The sequence below is a fragment of the Gopherus evgoodei genome, chromosome 2, assembly GCF_007399415.2.
Source record: "Gopherus evgoodei ecotype Sinaloan lineage chromosome 2, rGopEvg1_v1.p, whole genome shotgun sequence".
In the NCBI taxonomy this organism is placed as follows: Eukaryota; Metazoa; Chordata; order Testudines; family Testudinidae; genus Gopherus; species Gopherus evgoodei.
In genome coordinates this window covers 39,453,739-39,476,196 of record NC_044323.1, presented here as the reverse complement: position 1 = coordinate 39,476,196, position 22,458 = coordinate 39,453,739, and the positions used below count along the sequence as shown (strand labels likewise).

Genomic DNA, 22,458 nt, shown 5'->3' with positions numbered 1-22,458 from the left:
CACCCCCATCCCCATCCTGATTTTTCACATTTGCTGTCTGGTCACCCTAGGTGTGGGTAATTGGTACCTATATAAGACAGAGCCCCAAATATTGGGACTGGCCCTATAAAATCAGGACATCTGGATCTGGTCACTCTAGCTGGGGAGCACGTCTCTCCCCCGGGCTGGCAGTTATCCATCTCATCTGGGGGGAGCCGCACAGGACAGGATGAGCTGCTGTGGCTCCATGGGCGCCCCGTCCCTGAGATCAGATGCTGTGCTAACTTCACCATGGTCCGTTGGGCTGCGGTGGTGCCCATTGGCATGTGATTGGACCTGAGGGTTTGCTGCTGCTGTTGCCACTCTGCACCCCAAGAGGTGGATTTTGGGGTCCTGCAGTTTTCCACCTATCTCCTCTATTGCAGCTGTTGGACCAGCAGGCTAGGGGTTGAGCCAAGCATGAAAGCAGTACTGCATTGCCATTTAGATTGTCATTTAACAAATTTGTTTTTCCCAAAATGCTTGCAAACAATCCTGAATTCAATTTCAATATTATTTTTTAAAAAAATCAATATCTTAGCCAAAAACAGAAAATTAAGTTGTTGACAATTATTTGCCACAAGTTTGGTATGGGGAAGGGAGTGGGCCAGTTTTCATCAGAGAAACAAAAAACATTAACTGACTTTCCGCTGTCGGCCTGGGGTTCCATTCACTCAGTTGGTAGTGGGCTGAGCAGGACTAAATTCAGTGAAATAGGAAAACAAGAGCAACTAATGACAAAGTGCAAGAACCTAGAGCAGTAGTCCCCACCATGGCGGTGGATGAGCATCCGCCGAAATGCTGCTGAAATTCGGCGGCATTTAAGCGGCGAGGCCTCTGGATGACGCTGCTTATCAGCGGCAAGCGGCATCATCCAGAGGCGTCGCCGCCGAATTTCGGTGGCATTTTGGCGGATGCTCGTCCACCGGCCAGTACGTGGGTGCACTGAGAGGCCCCTGCGGGTGCCATGGCACCCACGAGCACCGCGTTGGGGATCCCCGACCTAGAGAGCCTCCTGAAGCACAGCAATCTTTTTGATTTAAATGGACTTGAACTGTATGAAGAATTGAGTACACTGTCATCAATGTTGCCACATGCAAAATTGATGATGGACGTTGTACAGTTTACTCATACCAGCAAACCTTTTGACATATATCCTAATATGTACATTGTCACTCGTATTCTACTGACAATTCCTGTAACAGAAGCATCAGGAGAACAGAGTTTCTCAAAACTAAAGCTCATTAAAAACAATCTCTGCTCTACAAGGAGTCAGGAACACTTGATTGGGCTTGCTATTCTTTCAGTCAAACAAGACATCACTTTGTCTTTGTCATACGATGACATTATTACTGATTTTGCAGCCAAAAAAGCCAGAAAGATTGTTTTTAATTAAAACCAAATCCTTGTTTCAATACCTCTGCACAGAGATTTCCAATAAAATGTTGACAAATTAAAAAAATTATATTATTTGCATCATTCTGTCAAATCAGAATTTTTTCTATAATGCTACTTCTTTAGTGCTAGTCCATCAACATTACAGTGTGCTTCACTACGTTAAACTGGTTTTAATAACATGCATATGGCAAGTTTTCCAGTAGTGTAAGCTTATGTTTGTGTTGCTAAGAGCAAGACAGGCACAGGGGCACCAGTTTAATAATCCCGCCTAGGGCACCATAAATCCTAAGGACGGCCCTGCCGAGCCCAACTACTATTGACTCACACAATGAGGCAGAGTGGCCTCCCAACCCACTTGAAAGCAAAGGACCATTACACTGACTTATCAGAAATCCAGATGACCCATAACTTGATGAGGAGCATGTGATGGGTTGAGTCACAGAAACCCCCTTGGGAACTGCAACCTGATGTGCTTTTCTGGCTACCACATACAGAGGACACATGGTTCTTTAGAGCTGCCTTAACAGCAACAAGGCTCATATTGACGTCCTGGAAGGATAAAACCTAAATAAATAAATTAAATTAAATTTAAAAATTAGCCTAGCAACAGCCTGTGGACATCTACATGCTGGAATTAACCAAATGTGAAAGGCCTATATTTGCACAGGTCAAGAAATGAATATGCCTGGAGCTACACACATGATTAAGTGCGTTGTGGAATCAAGGCATAGATATGTATGTTGAGTAAATACTAATGTGAAGTTATTTGGCAAATCTTATCAGATCTATATCTTCTACTCCATTACTGAATGTTTCCATTGCATCTCCTTCATGCATTTTCTAGATGTCAGTTAGCTGGGGGAGGGATAGCTCAGTGTTTTGAGCATCGGCCTACTAAACCTAGGGTGGTTGTGAGCTCCATCCTTGAGGGGGCCATTTAGGGATCTGGGGTGCCACAAAAAAATAAAAAGTATCAGGGACAGTACTTGGTCCTGCTAGTGAAGGCAGGGGACTGGACTTGATAACCTTTCAATGTCCTTACTGTTCTATGAGATAGGTATATTTCCATATATTTTTTTAACTGAATCTTGCATAGTTGTGTCCTTGGCCATGTCTACATCTAAAATTTTGCAGCGCTGGTTGTTACAGCTGTATTAGTACAGCTGTATAGGGCCAGCGCTGCAGAGTGGCCACACTTACAGCAACCAGCGCTGCAAGTGGTGTTAGATGTGGCCACACTGCAGCGCTGTTGGGCGGCTTCAAGGGGGGTTCCGGGAACGCGAGAGCAAACCGGGGAAGGAGATCAGCTTCGCCGCGGTTTGCTCTCGCGTTCCCGGAGCCACCCTGCAAACCGCAGGGAAGGAGACCTGCTTGCTCGGGGTTCCGGGAACGAGAGAGCAAACCGAAGCGAAGCTGGTCTCCTTCCCCGGCTTGCTCTCTCGTTCCCGGAACCTCGAGCAAGCAGGTCTCCTTCCCTGCGGTTTGCAGGGTGGCTCCGGGAACGCGAGAGCAAACCGCGGCGAAGCTGGTCTCCTTTCCCGGTTTGCTCTCTCGTTCCCCGAACCGCCGAGCAAGCGGTTCTCCTTCCCTGCGGTTTGCAGGGTGGCTCCGGGAACGAGAGAGCAAACCGGGAAAGGAGACCAGCTTCGCCGCGGTTTGCTCTCGCGTTCCCGGAGCCACCCTGCAAACAGCAGGGAAGGAGAACCGCTTGCTCGGCGGTTCGGGGAACGAGAGAGCAAACCGGGGAAGGAGACCAGCTTCGCCGCGGTTTGCTCTCGCGTTCCCGGAGCCACCCTGCAAACCGCAGGGAAGGAGACCTGCTTGCTCGGGGTTCCGGGAACGCGAGAGCAAACCGGGGAAGGAGACCAGCTTCGCCGCGGTTTGCTCTCGCGTTCCCGGAGCCACCCTGCAAACCGCAGGGAAGGAGACCTGCTTGCTCGGGGTTCCGGGAACGAGAGAGCAAACCGGGAAAGGAGACCAGCTTGATTACCAGAGGCTTCCTCCTTCCACGGAGGTCAAGAAAAGCGCTGGTAAGTGTCTACATTGGATTATCAGCGCTGGATCACCAGCGCTGGATCCTCTACATCCGAGACAAAACGGGAGTACGGCCAGCGCTGCAAACAGGGAGTTGCAGCGCTGGTGATGCCCTGCAGATGTGTACACCTTCAAAGTTGCAGCGCTGTAACTCCCTCACCAGCGCTGCAACTTTCTGATGTAGACAAGCCCCTTGTTTTGGTTCTGAAATTCTTTCACCATCTCAGATTGGTTGTGTGCTCCATTTCAGCAGTTTCTTTTTCTACTTTAGATTTTGTTTCCTTCATTCCAGGATTTTACAGTGAACTTAAGAGAAATATTTCCATATCCTGTGACACTGTAATGTTATCATATGTTCTTAATTTTGTACTTGATAAGTATTCTATGTTCTCTATGCTTAATTACTGAAAATGTGTAATGCCACTACATTTAAATAAGGCTCCATCAGCCTGCATAGTAACATATTTAATTTAGAATACTTTGAAATAATATACATAAATTCTTATGGCTTTATTATTTGTATCGACGCAGGCAATAAAATACTACAGTTCTCACATTAGTTTTCAGGACTAATGCTTTACATTGTTATTCAGAAACTTTTTTCATAATTTTGGTTCCATATCCCATATGGATAGTAGTGATCAGATATATGCAAAATGTTAGGAACTTAATAATATTTTTGACATACTGTGCTTTCCTGTGAATCCCCCAAATCTCTAGCTAACTTGTCCATTTGGAAGTGATTTGAGACATCCTGCTATATATTCATATAGCTATTGAAACAGAGATTGCTGAAAAAATTGCTTCTCTTTTTAAAGGAAACTGCAATCTGGGTTACTCATATTGCACTGTTTGTCTTTAAATGGACTGTTCCTAATGCAGTGGTATTGTGAGGTGAAGCATAAATGGTTTTCAAATGGTACTGGCCTGCTTACTGAGTGAGAAGGCAGAGGTCTTCCTGTATAATCCGATTTCAATCAACTCACACTAATCAGTACTGATAGTTGCAAAATTTAGCCTGAATCTGCCTTCGTAATCTAGATTGACAGGAGGTAAAAGTAAAGGGACAGAAGGGCAGATAAACAAAGAGAAACAAGCAGGGACACTGATTTTCAGCTCTTGCTCTCCCTTCTGGGGATTCTCTTTCATCTTCTAAACAAATGTTATTCGTTGTTAGGCTACCAGGCTTTCAGTGTGGAGTCACATCAACAACAGGTGCACAATGAGTCTCTGAAGCAGCAGCAGTAGCAGACCCTATGTAGTGAGAATGCGCAGAAGGTGGCAATAGGTATACTGTACCTGCTGGCATACATTATTTATTGAAACTGAGATCTAATTCCTATTATCCTTCTGAAGAGTCCTGGAGTCCTGGAAATATTCAACCACAGTAGCTCTTAAATGATGCCACCAGCTACCAACCATCACTTCAAGATCCTCTAAATGCTAGTTGCTTCCAGTATTTGTCTTAATTCTCTTGTAAGCTCTAGCCTCAAAGCTTTTATTAAAGCTTGGTGAGTAATCAGGCACTGTATTTTCACAGCAGAAGGAGGACTGCATTTGTGATATTAGAGATTTGTGAATTTAGGTTTTTAGCTTTCTGAGAGAAGAGTCAACTTTTGGACTTGATGGATGTACAAAAGTACACACATCTCTGCAGCTGAATATATATATTTGTATATCTCTATATATTACAGAGATATTTGTCTCTGTCTGACTGGATAGTACCTTAAGAAGAAAAATGGCTTTTTTTATTGTTACTTTGCCTAATGCTCAGTGTGCTTGTATCATCCAGGCTAAGGGACTTTATACATTTGGGTAACAAAGACATTTGGAATATCCCTTCATCTGACTTTCCATGCTGGTGGGGCTGTTGTTGGTCATCTCAGCACTGCATGTTGCCATGCTAAAAACACCCAAGGGAAAAAATGTGTCCTGGGTAAGTACAAAAGAGTTATCTAAACCTCTAAAAATGTGCATATATATATGTGTATATATATATATATATATATGTATACATGTGTGAGTGTGTGTGGAACATTGAGAAATTGGATTGGTACAATAATTGTTCAGTGGTTCTTTTAAGAAAGATACTAACACATTACATTAAAATGTTAAAAATACAGATATTTTTAAAGAATTATGACCGTGACCCAAATTCTAAATATTTTTACTGATTATTTTCTTCGTTTAATGTTGCTATGAGCTCTTCAGCAGAAACTATCTATCCTAATTATACACAGTACAGAGCTGGTGCTGCTTATATTGAAATCAATTGCAAAATTCCTATGGACTTGATAGGGTAAAGGGCCACATCCTACAAGTAAGAATTAAAAATAATCTTTCTAGAGTCACCATTTTAATTAATCATGTTTTAATTTCTATTTTTTACTCTGTGTGTGGTTTTGTAATTCTAGTTTTTATATGACATATTTAAGCTCTGTATTTAAAATGCATTTTAAATAAATCATAGGAGTTGGTTCCAAACACATAAATAAGTGATATGTTGTCGCGAAGACCTATATATGGAGATTGAGTTTGTTGGGTAAAAACTTCTGTGTTCAGGAACATCTTTCTGAAAATTTTTCCTTATTTAATTTTTATTAAAAAATAGAAATATTCTTTCCCTCACCCCTTGCATTTAATTTATTTATCAAATACCAGGATTAGGTGTTGAAAAATGTAACATAAGAAATACATAAGAAATATATTTCTAGAGTAACAATGACCTTTTGTAAACCTAATCACATATGATTATATAATACTGTCAGTGTATAGCAAGCTGTACAGAATAAGCAGTACATAAAACTATTTGATTTCACACAAACCTTGCCAAGTCAACCTCTATTCAGATGTTTTTAGGTTTTCTGCAGTTGGCTTGGTAAGGCTGAAATCTAAAAAAATCCCTAATCACTTGACTCATTTGTGTTACCCAAGGCTACACGGCCTTGCATCTGATGCCTGGAGCATGGTCATCTGAGAGGATACACCTCTGTATCTTTTATATAGCACCTATATGATGGATATCAATGCTCCTTTAAGTTTCAGATTATTTTGAAATGAACAAAATACATTTTAATGTACAAGGTTATATTTAAACATGGCTGATATACTACTTTTGTTTGTGTTCCATAAGAACTGCTGAAATATGTTTCTCTTTATTGAATAAATCTGTAAGTCTTATTGTCTAAGTTTTATAGGTATTTATAATACCTACTGCTGTTGATCAGGTTGCAGAGCTCCAAATTACGTATCTGGGAGTGGGAGAAACTGTAGCAGATTATCTTCCTTTCTCAGAATATTTATCATACCAAAAGCAAAAATAGTGATTAGAAATAAAACCAATAGGCAAGAATCACCAATCTATTTTCATTGTGTATTATTTCACAAAATCCAAAGTCATTGTAATTGTGAAGTTGTCTACAACTGGAAACTAAATGATGTAAGCAATCACTGTAAGAGGATGACAGCTTGAGTACTCATTACAGTTGTCTGATATGTAGATGTTTTACCTTTTGAGGGGACTATCCCTTTCAAATAAGTTTTATAGACCTTTATAACCTTAATTGTTTTGGTTAAAATTCTTAGGTTCATCTTGTTACACAAATACCTAACCTAAAAATGGCATCATGTGTGCTGACAATAAGAGTAAACTCTAAGGACAGATATGCAGTATCTAAGCTGCTTGGCTTCCATACAGTATTATCTCTGGTTTCTGCATTTTTTCACTCCTTCAAAAACATTCCCAAATTTTAGCTGGGTTGATAAATTAAGATAATACCTGCATAAATACCATTTAGAATAGAGTTTGTGTGTGTGAAAGGGAGACACAAAGGAAAGAGAAAGAGATTCATAGGTCTGAAAAAGACTTAATTTGTGTATGTAACTCAACTGTGTGTTCAGTTCTTTTCCTTGTGGCATGCACATTCCCCTGCTCCTCATCACCTTCCTAATCAATGCTGAATAAATGAATTTTACATTTATAGGTAAAGAGGCAGAGGTATATCTTGATGTCCTACTAAGTATCAAATTATTTTAAAATCAATATTTTATGAGGATAACTATACAATTACTAACACACTATTGCCAGTACAGATAAGTAATAACCTTTAGCTCTGAAAATTTCTTATCTTGTACACACCTCACAGTGTGTCTAAATCCTGCATTATTGTCAGTGGGAAGTGAAGGCATCTAGCAAGATCAGGCCCTCAGGCAAAGTTCTTATTAGGCTAAATCCTGACAGGTGCTGAGCACCTACAGCTTGCAGTGAGTTTGGTATTTGTCCCAACAGAAGTTTAGCCTACATTCAAGTCAGTGTAAATTTTGGTAGCCCAAGGATTGAACCATGAGCACAGTGTACAGAATTTAGGCCCTACTCCAGCAAAACATGTTATCATATAAAACATCAGGGTTGGAAAGGACTTTGGGAGGTCATCTAGTTCAACCCCCTGCTCAAAGTGGAACCAATCCCTCGCCCCCCTCAAGGTTTGAGCTCACAACCATGGGTTTAGCAGGCCAGTGCTCAAACCACTGAGCTATCCCTTCTCTCCCCTGCTTAATTTTAAGCACATGGGACAATTGGTATGTTGAAATTTAAGCATATGTTTAAGTACTTTGTTGACTCAAAGTCTTAACTTGTGTTACTCCTTAAGATTTGCATTTGCCCTGTACTGTTTGATTTTTTCCCAGACTACAAGTCCTGCAAAGCAGAGACCCTGTTATGCTTGTATATCGTCATGTTCATTCGAATGATTACTACTTCTACAATTAACATTTCCCCTTTTAAAGCTTGAAATTGTATGACTGGATGTCTGCTCCAATGATTACTACGTGTTTTAGGGATCAAAAGTTACACAAGTCCTGTTCTTGGAACCAATGCCAAACACTGCAACATTGTTGGTCTGAGAGAGAAGTGACTGTTTTAAGGCCCATTATCTCAAAAATCTCAAGAGCTAGAAGTGAATTCTTTGCACCTTGGAAAGTTGGGAATTTGTCAGCTTCCTAATGGTTTGAACAGCATTTTTGTCAAGCGTGATAGCCCTTGAGATACCATAAAACTGCCTTGTTCTGATACCATCTTTCCTTTTTCACTCCTCTGAAGTCCAAACTTGTTTTAGTGGTGTTGAGTATAGCTAGAACTAGTGCTGTGAACCATCTGAAACGTGAAACTCGAGTTTTAACCTGTATAATAATGTATTCATCTCTAACTCCTAGAGTTTATGAGAATATTGCAGCAGAAATCTTGCTAGCACTGCAGTGTGAGTTTTGCGGAGCTTGTTGGGGACAGAGGAAATCAAGGCTGATCCTGATAAAGTGAATGTAAAAGCATGGTTGTCATCTAATTTATTAATGATTCCGTAAAGATGCTCTGTCACTGATTTACAGAGTGTTTGCTTTTAATTAGCCCTGAAGAGTCATTCCCTTGAATTGAGTCCAGTGGACTTCCAGTGCACATTTAGAGAAGTCTGTTTGACATCCTCATTATTGCTCATCATCTTCTATATCTGAGTGTGAAGGAACTTGTCTATTTTGTGAGAGGTTGAGGGGGAGGCACTTCTGGGGTCAAAGTCTCATTACAGAGAAATGGGAATGATTCTGTCAGCTGAGTTGGGATGAGGTGCTGCAGCAAGAGAACCTTGAAAGTCTTCTAACATTTATGTATTTGCCTTTCTATGTTGATTCTAAAGGCACTTAGATTACAATTATGGAACAAGATTTAGCACATTTACTGTGTGTGGCTGAAGTTTCCAAAAAATAATGTCTTACCTGAGAGGGTTTGAGGGTGGTGTGTGTGTGTGTGTGTGTGTGTGTGTGTGTGTGTGTGTTTATAGATGTAGGAATATATAATACTGCAGTGATATGGGAAGCAAGCTATACAGCAGGGGTTCTCAAACTAGGGGTCAGAACCCCTCAGGGGTTCGCGACCCCCCCCATAAGGGGGGTCGCGAGCTGTCAGCCTCCACTCCAAACCCTGCTTTGCCTCCAGCATTTAAAATAGTGTTAAATATAAAAAAGTGGTTTTGATTTATAAGGTGGGGGGGCTTGCACTCAAAGGCTTGCTGTGTGAAAGGGGTCACCAGTACAAAAGTTTGAGAACCACTGCTATACAGGGATGGGGTCTGTTACTTGCTTCCTGAAGTGCTTAACATCTAAATGCATATAAAGTTAAAAAAAATACAAGACACTGGAATACAGTAATTGCAGCCAAAATATTTGACTGAGAAGATGGCGGTTTAGAAGATTTTGAAAAAGAGGCAAGGGAGACATTTTGGATACATTGATTGGGAACTAATGTATAGAGCAGTTTGAAAGAAAAATCCTGAAGTTTAAATTGGTTGAAGAAACTGGGAGAATATGAGGGGAAAGTATTAGGAGAGAAGGGAGGGGTGCAAGAGGAGATGTTGAAGACATGTTTGGCAAAAACAAGAGTTATGAAGAGCTTTAAAAATAAGGGTGTTTGAATTTGATGTGGAAGAAAAAATGAGAAAATATAGAGATACAAGGAAAAGCAAATGGGGAACATGGTTAGAACAGGAGGATAGGAAGGTTCAGAGGATTTACAGTAACTTGATATAGAAGGCTTATGTTCTAATCTATACCTTCCAGTCTTTCTCTGTGAACCTTGCGATTATTTTCCTTTGAATTATACCACTGTGCAGGGCTGGCTCCAGGTTTTTTGCCACCCCAAGTGGTGGGAAGAAAAAAAAAAGCCATGATCTGCGGCAGCTCCACCAGTATTTTCTGGGGGTTGCTCCTTGACCCCAAATCCTGCCAAGTAGCAGAGGTTACGGTGACGGCCACCGTCACCGTCTGCTATCACAGCTGCTGGTTCATCAAGGCAGGTGACATCTTCCAGAAGCTCATTTTGATGGCAAGTCAAGAGCAATCTGCCAGTTCCAAGAGTGACATCATCATCTTTTCCAATTTTTGCAAACCACCTGACCCAATTCTGTCATGCTTTGGCCCATATCACAACAGATTGAAGGGTTCTAAACACCGTGGTGGTGGGATATATACTCCATTATATTTCTACCCACACCCTATCTTCCTTCCCTGTTCCTCTTCAGGAACCCCTCTTATGAGACAGTATTACTGCAAGAGATGCAATCTCTTCTCCTTGTAGGAGCTATAAAGGAGGTCCCTCCTTTGTTCAGGGAAGAGAGGTTTTACTCCAGATACTTCCTGATCCTTAAAGCAAAAGGGGGTGTCAGGCCTATTTTTATATTCTAAGGCAATTAAGCAAATTCGTAAAAAAAAAATCGAAATTCTGGATGGTCACTCTAGCTTCCATTATTCCTTCCCTAGAGCTCAGGGACTGGTATGCTGCTCTCAACTTAAAGGATGCCTACTTTCACATGGCAATGCATCGGCAGCACAGAACATTTCTGAGATTCACTATCAGTGGCCATCATTTTCAGTTCACAGTCCTCACCTTTTGTCTCTTGGCTGCCCCGCCTGTTCTTTACAAAACATATGGTGATGGTTGTAGCATTCCTCTGGTGGTCCATGTTTTCTTTTACTTGGACAACTGGCTGATATGAAGTTGATCCAGGTCACAGGTGGTGTCTGCCATAAGTATAATTTGATTCACCTTCAGTGTGCTAGGCTTCCTGATCAACTCAGACTCAGTCACAATACAGAAAATTGAATTTATTCGAACAGTCCTGGACTCAACAGTAGTCAGGGCCTTATTACCATAAGTGAGGTTTCATATAATTCAAAGCCTCATTCTGGGTTTAAAGGCTTTTCCCCTCACCATGATGAAAAACTGCTGTGGCACATGGCAGTGTGCACTTATGTGGTCCAGTTCACCAGACTGCACCTCAAATTCCTTCAGGACTGGGTGGCAGAGGTGTATTCTCCTGGAAGGCACCACATAGACATGTTAGTATGAGTACCAAGTCACATCTTACCCTCCCTAGATTGGTCAGCTCCATCCATCAATGTCTACAAGGTAGTTCCTTTTTCCCTACCTCAACAATTCTCTTACTTTAGTCACAGATGCCTCAGACATGAGGTGTTGGTGTCATAACCTATTCCCAGATTTGGACCTTAGCATCCAAAATATGGGGGTTAGCATGAAAACCTCCAAGCTTAGTTATCAGCTTGGACCTGGTAAAGCTGCCACCACCCAAAAAATTAGAGTGTTTTGGGGCACTCTGGTCCCCCCAAAAACCTTCCTTGGGGACCCCAAGACCCAAATTCCTTGAGTCTCACAACAAAGGGGAATAAACCATTTCCCTTCCCTTCTCCCTTCCAGGTGTTCCCTCCCTGGGTTCCTGGAGAGATACACAGAAGTAAGCTCCGTGAATCTAAACAGAGGGATTCCACCCTCTCTATTTCCAGTCCTGGAGACAGAAGTACTTCCCTCTTCACCCAGAGGGTATGCAAAGTCAGGCTAGTAAATCTAAACACACACAGATTTCCCCCTGACTTCTTCCTCCCACCAATTCCCTGGTGAGCTACAGACTCAATTCCCTGGAGTTCCCCCACCAAAGAAAAACTCCAACAGGTCTTAAAAAGAAAGCTTTATAAGAAGAAAGAAAAATACATAAAAATGGTCTCTCTGTATTAAGGTGACAAATACAGGGTCATTTGCTTAAAAGAAATATGAATAAACAGCCTTATCCAAAAAGAATACAATTTAACACATTCCAGCAACTATACCCATGTAAATACAAAAGAAAACAATATAAACCTATGGTCTTCCTATCTTTGTACTTACAACTTGGAAACAGAAGATTAGAAAGCCAGGAGAGAGAAAAATCCTTCTCATAGCCGAGAGGGAGTACAGGCAGAAGACAAAGAACAAAGGACTCACACACAAAACTTCCCTCCACCCAGATTTGAAAAAGTCTTGTTTCCTGATTGGTCCTCTGGTCAGGTGTTTCAGGTTACTCCTTTCCAGGTAAAAGAACATTAACCCTTAGCTATCTGTTTATGACACGCCCCCCAAATCGCAGACAGTGGGGAAGCTCACTGGCGGCGATTTCTTCCTAGAACTTTAAAATAAACAGATTAATACAACACATGCACCTTTACATATACCACTAAGTATATAACTAACAGACTTCTACATTTTAAGAACACTTTTTAACTACTGGATTCTGGGAAACTCTCACGGGAGAGTGCATCAGCTACTTTGTTAGAAGCTCCTGAGATATGCTGAATTTCAAAATCCAAATCTTGGAGAGCTAAACTCCAACGAAGAAGTTTCTTGTTGTTCCCCTTGGCAGTATGAAGCCACTTTAGTGCAGCATGGTCAGTTTGTAGCTGGAACCGCCGTCCCCAAACATATGGGCGTAGCTTTTCCAGGGCGTACACAATGGCATAGCATTCCTTTTCACTGACTGACCAGTGACTTTCCTTTTCAGACAGTTTCTTGCTGAGAATCACGACAGGGGAAGTTGTGATCCGTTGCTTCCTGCATGAGAACTGCTCCTATACCACGCTCAGATGCATCCGTGGTTACTAGGAATGGCTTGTCAAAGTCCGGGGCCCTGAGCACAGGGTCAGACATGAGCGTTACCTTAAGTTGGGTAAAGGCCTTTTGACACTCATCAGTCCAGTTAACTGCATTTGGCTGGGTCTTTTTGGTCAGGTCGGTCAGTGGGGCAGCGATTTGGCTGTAGTGTGGTACAAATCGCCTGTAGTACCCGGCCAAGCCTAAGAAGGATTGGACCTGTTTCTTTGACCTTGGGACAGGCTACTTTTGGATAGCATCCACCTTGGCCTGTAGGGGGTTTATGGTTCCTCGACCCACCTGGTGTCCCAGGTAAGTCACTCTGTTTTGGCCTATTTGACACTTTTTGGCCTTAACAGTTAGTCTGGCCTGCCTGATGTGCTCAAAGACCTTTTCCAGGTGTAGTAGGTGTTCGGGCCAGGAGTCTGAAAAAATGGCCACATCATCGAGGTAGGCAACTGCATATTCTCCCAGTCCTGCTAGTAGACCATCTACCAGCCTCTGGAAGGTGGTGGGTGCATTTCGAAGGCCAAAAGGAAGGACATTAAATTCATACACCCCCGCATGGGTGACGAATGCTGACCTCTCCTTGGCAGGTTCATCTAGCGGTACTTGCCAGTACCCCTTGATTAAGTCTATTGTAGAGATGAACTGGGCACGTCCCAACTTCTCCAATAGCTCATCGGTGTATGGCATTGGATAGTTGTCCGGACGAGTTACCGCATTAAGCTTATGGTAGTCCATGCAAAAGTGTATTTCCCCATCTGATTTGAGTACCAAAACCACTGGAGATTCCCATGCACTCGTAGATGAGCGGATTATACCCATCTGTAGCATGTTCTGGATCTCCCATTTTATAGCAGCTTGGGCATGAGGAGACACCCGGTAGGGTGGGGTTCTAATTGGGTGAGCATTACCTGTGTCAATGGAGTGGTATGCCCGTTCGGTCCGTCCTGGGGTGGCTGAGAACAATGGGGCGAAGCTAGTGCACAGCTCCTTGATTTGTCGCCGCTGCAGACGTTCCAGGGTGGTTGAGAGGTTCACCTCTTCCATGCCACCGTCTTTTTTCCCGTCGTAGTAGACACCGTCAGGCCACTCAGCATCATCTCCTTGGACTGTAAACTGACAAACCTATAAGTCTCTGGAATAGAAAGGCTTGAGAGAATTAACAGGGTACACTCTGGGCTTTAGTGAGGAATTGGGAAATGCTATGAGGTAGTTCACAGTTCCCAGGTGCTCTTGGACCGTGAATGGCCCTTACCATGATGCTTCCATCTTATGGGCCTGTTGCGCCTTCAAGACCATAAACTGGTCTCCTACCTTGAAGGAACGTTCTCTGGTATGTTTGTCATACCAGGCCTTTTGCTCTTCCTGAGCATCCTTTAGGTTTTCTTTAGCAAGGGCTAAAGAGTGTCGGAGGGTGCTTTGTAGGTTGCTTACAAAGTCCAGAATGTTAGTTCCTGGAGAAGGCGTAAACCCCTCCCATTGCTGCTTCACCAACTGTAATGGCCCCTTAACCTTGTGACCATACACAAGTTCAAATGGTGAAAACCCTAAACTGGGATGTGGTACAGCCCTGTAGGCAAACAGCAACTGCTGCAACACTAGGTCCCAATTATTGGAGTATTCGTTGACAAATTTACGTATCATGGCCCCCAAAGTTCCATTAAACCTTTCCACCAGGCCACTGGTTTGATGGTGGTACGGGGTGGCAACCAAGTGGTTCACCCCATGAGTTTCCCACAGTTTTTGCATGGTCCCTGCCAGGAAATTAGATCCTGAATCTGTATGGATGTTGGAGGGCCAACCTACCCTAGCAAAAATGTCTGTTAGTGCCAGGCACACAGTGTTAGCCCTGGTGTTGCCTAGAGCTACTGCTTCCGGCCATCGGGTAGCAAAGTCCACGAAAGTCAGTATGTACTGCTTTCCTCTGGGTGTCTTTTTTGGGAAAGGACCCAGAATATCCACAGCTACTCGCTGAAATGGGACCTCAATTATGGGCAGTGGCTGGAGAGGGGCCTTGACCTGGTCTTGGGGTTTTCCCACTCTTTGGCATACCTCACAAGACTGGACATACTTGGCAACATCCTTGCCCATCCCCTCCCAGTGGAAGGACTTCCCCAACCGGTCCTTGGTTCTGTTCACCCCAGCATGGCCACTGGGATGAGCATGGGCTAAGCTTAAGAGCTTTCCCCGGTACTTAGTTGGAACCACCAACTGTTTTTGCGGCTGCCATTCTTCCCGGTGTCCACCAGAAAGAATCTCCTTGTATAAAAGTCCTTGGTCTATAACAAACCGGGATCGATTAGAAGAGCTGAGAGTCGGTGGGGTGCTCCGTTCCGCCACCCAAACTTTCTGAAGGCTGTCATCTGCTTCCTGCTCAGTCTGGAACTGTTCCCTTGAGGCTGGGGTCTCCAGTTCTTCCTCAGACTGTGGACTTGGGCTTGGTCCCTCTGGAAGCAATGTAGGTGATGGGGTTGTTTCCGTTGCTGGTGAACTGCTTTCCGCTGGTGCACCTGAGGGTATTTCAGGCTCTGGCTGAGCCTTTTGGGTATGGCTGGCTGTTGCTTCTGCCAGTTGTGGCTCGCTGGCGCCCTCTGGCATTGAGTTTGAAGATGTGGTTGCAATTGCTGGTGCTGGTTGCTGTTCCAGTTCCGGGCCTGGGACTGGGATGCTGTGGCTGTTTCAGTGGCTGGCATGGAATCCGGGTCCACTACCTCTGTCTGGGTCTCTGGTAACACAGACGGGGCCCCTGTGGACGGCTCAGGAACAGGAATGGGTCTGGAAGCTTGCCTGGTTTGGCTACGTGTAACCATTCCCACTTGCTTGGCCCGCTTCACCTGGTTGTCCAAGTCTTCCCCCAGTAGCATGGGGATGGGATAGTTGTCATAAACTGCAAAAGTCCACATTCCTGACCAGCCTTTGTACTGGACAGGCAGTTCAGCTGCAGGCAAGTCTACAGCTTGTGACATGAAGGGGTAAATTGTCACTTGGGCCTTTGGGTTGATGAATTTGGGGTCTACGAAGGATTGGTGGATAGCTGACACTTGTGCCCCCGTGTCTCTCCACGCAGTAACCTTCTTTCCGCCCACTCTTAAATTTTCCCTTTGCTCCAAGAGTATTTGAGAGGCATTTGGGCCTGGGGATCTTTTGGGTGATGGTGGTGTAATGAACTGCACTCGGTTGGCGGTCTTTGGGCAGTTGGCCTTGATAATGTCCCAGTTCATTACACTTAAAGCATCTTCCATCTGACGGGTCACTGGGACGAGGTGAGTTACTGGAGACTGGTGAGGTGGAAGAATAGGGCGTCTGTGGCTTTACTTTGGTTGTATGTGGGGTCTTTGGCTGTCCTCGGTTGTAGGGTTTATGGTCGGTGTGCCCCCCGGGGAATTCGTTCCCCTTGACAGTAGCTTTTTTGCCTTCTGCCACTTCCATCCATCTGGCTCCAATCTCCCCCGCCTCGGTGAGATTTTTGGGTTTTCCATCTTGTATGTACCGTGTTATGTCCTCAGGAACACCATCTAAGAACTGCTCCATTTGTATGAGGAGGTGCAGTTCTTCCAAGGATTTAACATTGTGGCCTCATAATTTTTCCCAACGTAGTAGGCATGTTTTGGTTTCACATCTGGTTTCCACTTTTGGGTTCTGAAACGCTGACGGGCATGATCCAGGGTTATCCCCATTCTGTATCTGGCCTTGGTTTGAAAAAAGTTTATAGTCGTTCATGTTCTCCTTAGGCATTTCAGCTGCCACCTCTGCTAAAGGTCCACTGAGCCGTGGCCTCAATTCTACCATGTACTGGTCTTCAGGGATGCTGTACCCAAGAGAGGCTCTTTCAAAATTTTCTAAGAAGGCCTCAGTGTCATCACCTGCCTTGTAGGTGGGAAATTTCCTGTGCTGTGGAACAATCATTGGCGCAGGGTTGTTAGGATTGGCTGGGTTTTGTTGCTTCACCCTTTCTAATTCCAGTGCCTGCCGGTGGGCTTCCCTCTGGAGTTCCAGCTGTTTCTGGTGGTCTGCATCTTTGGCTGCTTGCTCTCTTTTGTAAGCTGCCTCTCTGTCTTCTTGTTCTCTTCTGTGGGCTGCCTCTCTTCCTCTTTCTCTTAGCTCCATCTCTTTTTGTTTTATTTCTAGTTCCTATATTTTTTTCCATATCTCGCTTGTGCTCTGCATCTTAGATTTGCATCTCGGCCTCCATTTTTGCCTTAGAAGTCATGGTTCCTGTTTTCTTGTGTTGGGGTGCCCTCCGGTGTTTATTGTCTGAACTGCAGGCTCTCTGTTGCCTCCTGGGGTCTGCCTAGCAACAGTGCCTTTTTCCCTTTCTTCCTCTAGCTAATCTTTTCAATGTAAAGTAAACCAGAAAAACCACTTTATTTGCATGTGTATTGTGCTGGTAATTGCCCCCTAATGGGAGTGCTATTGTCTGACAAAAGACCTGTTTTGTCACAGCTTAATGGTTCCTTGCTTAATATGCAAGCCAGAAACTGCAAGAGAGAGCAGAGAAAAAAAAATTCTCTCTGGTTCCTTTTAAAACCAAACTGTTTCTCTCTGCCTAAAAGCCCCAGCAGAGAAAAAGAAAATAATATTTCTACTGGCTTCTGGATTCTGTCTTTCCCACAAGGCTGCACACCATGTCATAACCTATTCCCAGTTTTGGACCTTAGCGTCCAGAATATGGGGGTTAGCATGAAAACCTCCAAGCTTAGTTACCAGCTTGGACCTGGTAAAGCTGCCACCACCCAAAAAATTAGAGTGTTTTGGGGCACTCTGGTCCCCCCAAAAACCTTCCCTGGGGACTCCAAGACCCAAATTCCTTGAGTCTCACAACAAAGGGAAATAAACCATTTCCCTTCCCTTCTCCCTTCCAGGTGTTCCCTCCCTGGGTTCCTGGAGAGATACACAGAAGTAAGCTCCGTGAATCTAAACAGAGGGATTCCACCCTCTCTATTTCCAGTCCTGGAAACAGAAGTACTTCCCTCTTCACCCAGAGGGTATGCAAAGTCAGGCTAGTAAATCTAACACACACAGATTTCCCCCTGACTTCTTCCTCCCACCAATTCCCTGGTGAGCTACAGACTCAATTCCCTGGAGTTCCCCCACCAAAGAAAAACTCCAACAGGTCTTAAAAAGAAAGCTTTATAAGAAGAAAGAAAAATACATAAAAATGGTCTCTCTGTATTAAGGTGACAAATACAGGGTCATTTGCTTAAAAGAAATATGAATAAACAGCCTTATCCAAAAAGAATACAATTTAACACATTCCAGCAACTATACCCATGTAAATACAAAAGAAAACAATATAAACCTATGGTCTTCCTATCTTTGTACTTACAACTTGGAAACAGAAGATTAGAAAGCCAGGAGAGAGAAAAATCCTTCTCATAGCCGAGAGGGAGTACAGGCAGAAGACAAAGAACTCGCACACAAACTTCCCTCCACCCAGATTTGAAAAAGTCTTGTTTCCTGATTGGTCCTCTGGTCAGGTGTTTCAGGTTACTCCTTTCCAGGTAAAAGAACATTAACCCTTAGCTATCTGTTTATGACAGTTGGGGCTTCCTGGGATCCCTGATGATGCAGGGTCTTTGGTCTTCCCAGGACATCAGACTGCTCATAAACATCGAGGTATTGCAGGCTCTCTTTTTAGCTTGCTTGGCAATCTTTCCTCACATCAAGGGGAGAGGTGTTTTGGTGCTGATTGACACCAATCACAGAGAAGCCCATTCCTCACTACTCTGTCAGGAAGCAGTCCTGCTCTGGGACTTCTGCATCAGCAAATATATACTTCTGAAAGTTGCCCACTTCCTGGAGGTGCAAAATATGTTGGCAGATTGCCTGAGCAGGTTGTTTGTCCCTTTGCCCAGAGATAGCAAGGGGCTTTTCCAGCACCTGGGGAACTCCACAAATGTATCTGTTTGTCACAAAATACAACACAAAATATCACCAGTTCTGCTCCAGAGCAAGACACAGTCCTGGTTCATTGATGGATGCTTTTCTGTTGCTGTGATCATAAAGTCTATTGTTAGCTTTTCCCCCAATCCCTCTTCTGCCTAGAGTTCTGTGCAAGGTCAGGCAGGACAAGGACCATCTTATACTGATTGTTCTGCTGTGATCCCATCAACAGTGGTTTTCACAGCCGTTGGACCTTTCAATCAGTCCCCTACTATTACTCCTGCTTCACACAGACCTAGTTTCACAGAATTGCAGCTGCCTCCATCATCGCAACCTTCAGGCCCTTAACCAGATCGCTGGAGAATTCATTGGCAGAGGAGTCCTGCTCCAGAGAGGTGCAGGAGTTAATGCTGAATAGTAGAAAACCATTAATGAGGTCAACTTACCTTGCTAAGTGGAAGAGGTTTTTCCATCTGGTTGAGGTTGAACAGAGTCACCCCTAGTCTAGCACATGCCGAGTAGAAGCAAGAATATTTTTTGTATCTGAAACATCAAGGATTGGAGATTTAGGGTACACTCAGTAGCTATATTGGCATTTCATCCTCCTATGGATAACTGCTCCCTTTTTTCCAACGTGATGGCCATAATATTTTTAAAGGGTTTGGAGAGACTGTTTCCACATGAACACAGCCCTGTTCCACCATGGAGCCTGAATCTAATCTTAACAAAGCTGACTGATTCCCCCTTCGAGCCTCTAGCAACAGGCTCTCTGTTGCATCTTTCAGTAAAGACAACCTTTTCAGTATCCATTACATTGACCAGGAAAGTAGGGGAGTTAAGGGCATTAGTATCAAATCTTCATATGTTTTTGTATGCAGATAAAGTCTGCCTTTGTCCCCATCCAAGTTTGCTTAAGAGAGTGGTCTCTGTTTTTCATATCAACCAAGCAGTTTTCTTAAGGATCTTCTTCCCAAAGTCTCTCACTGCACCCTGTAGACATTAGCAGAGTGTTAGCATTTTATCTGGAGTGGAATAAATCTTTCAGGTCTTCATCTCAATTGTTTATTGTGTAAGTGGACAGAATGAAGGGCAGCCCAGTTTTCATGCAGAGATTTAGTATCTGTTTTTTGTGTGTGTTTGTGTTACCTGTTGATTGACATGAACCCATGAGACAGAGCAATGTTTCTCAATGACAAGTCTGTGAGAGCTCCAGGACACAGTTTAGGAAGGCGTGAAGCCAGTCCTTGGTCTCAAAAAGGTTGAAAAACACTGAGATAGAATACTGGGAGATCCCATGCGGCCTCTGCAGTGTTTCTGGCTCATGTGTCCATATGCAACTTGGTCATTATGTCACATATTTGCCTCCACTATGCAATCTCTCAACAATCTAGAGATGATGCTGAGTAGATATGTGCAATCACTCGAAGAAAAAACAGTTACTAACATTTCCATAACTATTGCTCTCTGAGGCCTGGTCTACACTACGCTGTTAAACCGATTTGAACAGCATTAAATCGATTTAACGCTGCACCCGTCCACACTACACTGCTCTTTATATCGATTTAAAGGGCTCTTTAAATCGATTTCTGTACTCCTAGAAAACGAGAGGAGTAATGCTAAAATCGATATTACTATATCAGATTAGGATTAGTGTGGACGCAAATCGACGTTATTGGCCTCATTATTTTACAGTAGCTACCCACGGTGCACCGCTCCAGAAATCGATACTAGCCTCGGACCATGGACGCATATCACCGAATTAATGTGCGTAGTGTGGACGCGCACAATCGACTTTATAATATCTGTTTTATAAAATCGGTTTAAGCTAATTCGAATTTATCCTGTAGTGTAGACATAGCCTGAGATGTGTTGTGCATTCCATGACCCCTCCTCCTTCCCCTCTCTATCAGTCATTCTGATAGGAAGCAACTGAGGCGAGTCAGGGACAGCTCGGCCCTGTATGCCTGTACAGTGTGTGCAAGAGAGCAGAGTGTACTTGAGCCACCCTGAAGGATACTGATAAGGATAGAAACTCTCCAACAGTTGTACAATGAAGGGCACAAAAACCTACAGAAAATGGACATGTGCAACACATCTCAAAGAACAACAGTTGTAGCAGGCTTGGTAACCATTTTTTTTACAGTGAAACCTGTGCAAAGTACCTCCTCCAGTAGTTGGTGTTAGTTTTTCAAGCAGCGAGTTGGAAAGCCAAAGTTTCCAGTGTGATTCCATTTTGTCTTTAATTTTTTTTTTTTAGAATTTCCTTAAGTATACAAACAGTAGCTTAATGTTATGTGATATACAATTTCATGTTCAGAAAACTAAATCAACTAAACCATGAAATGATAATATTTGCTATAATAAAATAAGCCAGTTACATATACTTTCCCACATGATAATCAGAAATACCAGGAAACATTTTTTCCACTGCCCTTTAAAAGTTCATTACTCAAAAACGAAGCCCACATTCTATGGTAGAATGAGAACATATATAATGTATGCATGTATTAAGATATTGCACTAACACTTGGTTACAGTTGGTTCTTACTGAAGTCCTTAAGAAATAATCCTTTAACAATAAATTCAAATATAGTATATCCGTTTCACCACATGTAAATCTGCATATGGAAGAAAAAATCTTATATGGAACAGCAAATCACTACTTACCACTATATATTAACCATGTGGGGTATACCTTAGCAAGGCAGATTTATCTCTTCTTTATGACATATAATTACTAACTGCCTTCTATGCAGGAGCGGCGCCATGGTTTTTGGTGCCCTGGGCAGGGGTCCTTCCGCGCTCCTGGTCTTCAGGGCACTTCGGCGGCGGGTCCCGGAGCGAGTGAAGGCCTTGCCGCAGAATTGCCACCAACGACCCAGAGTGCGGAAGGACCCCCTCCGCTGAACTGCCGCCGAGAGTGGCAAAATGCCGCCCTCCCAAATCCCGGCACCCTAAGCGACCGCCTAGGTAGCCTAAATGGAAGTGCCGGCCCTGCTTCTATGGGAAGCAATCTCACAAAAATAAAAAATTAGAAAGCACTATGGGAAGGAGAGTTGATGTCAGAAAAATATATAGACTATGATGTTGTGACCAGGTGCCTAAGATGGACTACACTGAGAATGCCACACTCAGAGTAGATACTCCCCAAAACCTGATGGTTTATTCTATAATTAGATTCAGCAAACCAGTTAGATTCAGCAAAAGCAAAGGAGCTTTTGTAACACCACACTGGTTAACGAAGCTAAACAGAATCCCGTTTTGGCATTCCAGCCCTTGGTTCCCATCCAGACAAACTGGTCTAATATAGTGAGAGGTTACTGAAAACCCAATTCACCATATATGAGGTTCTACTAATCCCAAAGGATCAGACGCTAACCCCCAGGTCAATATGTATCTCATGTTTTACCCAGATATCACGCTGTTGGCCATAGTAAACTTAGTAAACTATCTAAGAATGTATTAAGAAAAGAATAGAGTTATAAAAGGTTAAAAGATCATATACATACAAATGATTGCAAAGTCCTTAGATCAGGTTTGTAGCAGTGAAGGAACAGTCTGCTTGTTTTTAAAAAGTGTTTCTGGTAACTTCCAGAAGATTGGAGGGTCCTCAATCCATTGTTTAAAATATTCCTTTTAGTTGTAAATCCACAGTATAG

At 43.4% G+C, this 22,458-nt stretch overlaps 1 protein-coding gene across 3 annotated transcripts in view; it reads left to right on the top strand.

Moving 5' to 3' along the window:
• CACNB2 (calcium voltage-gated channel auxiliary subunit beta 2) overlaps positions 1 to 22,458 on the top strand; it is a 441,977-nt gene that overhangs the window by 157,468 nt on the left and 262,051 nt on the right. The window contains exon 1 of one of the 3 annotated variants that reach the window (XM_030550418.1): positions 5,108 to 5,386. The exons of the other annotated variants lie outside the window; for them this stretch is intronic. Within the exon in view, the coding sequence (XP_030406278.1) occupies positions 5,306 to 5,386 (81 nt within the window). The 5' untranslated portion in view covers positions 5,108 to 5,305. Of the gene's footprint in view, positions 1 to 5,107; positions 5,387 to 22,458 lie in introns of those variants that run through there. 3 annotated transcript variants of the gene reach the window in all.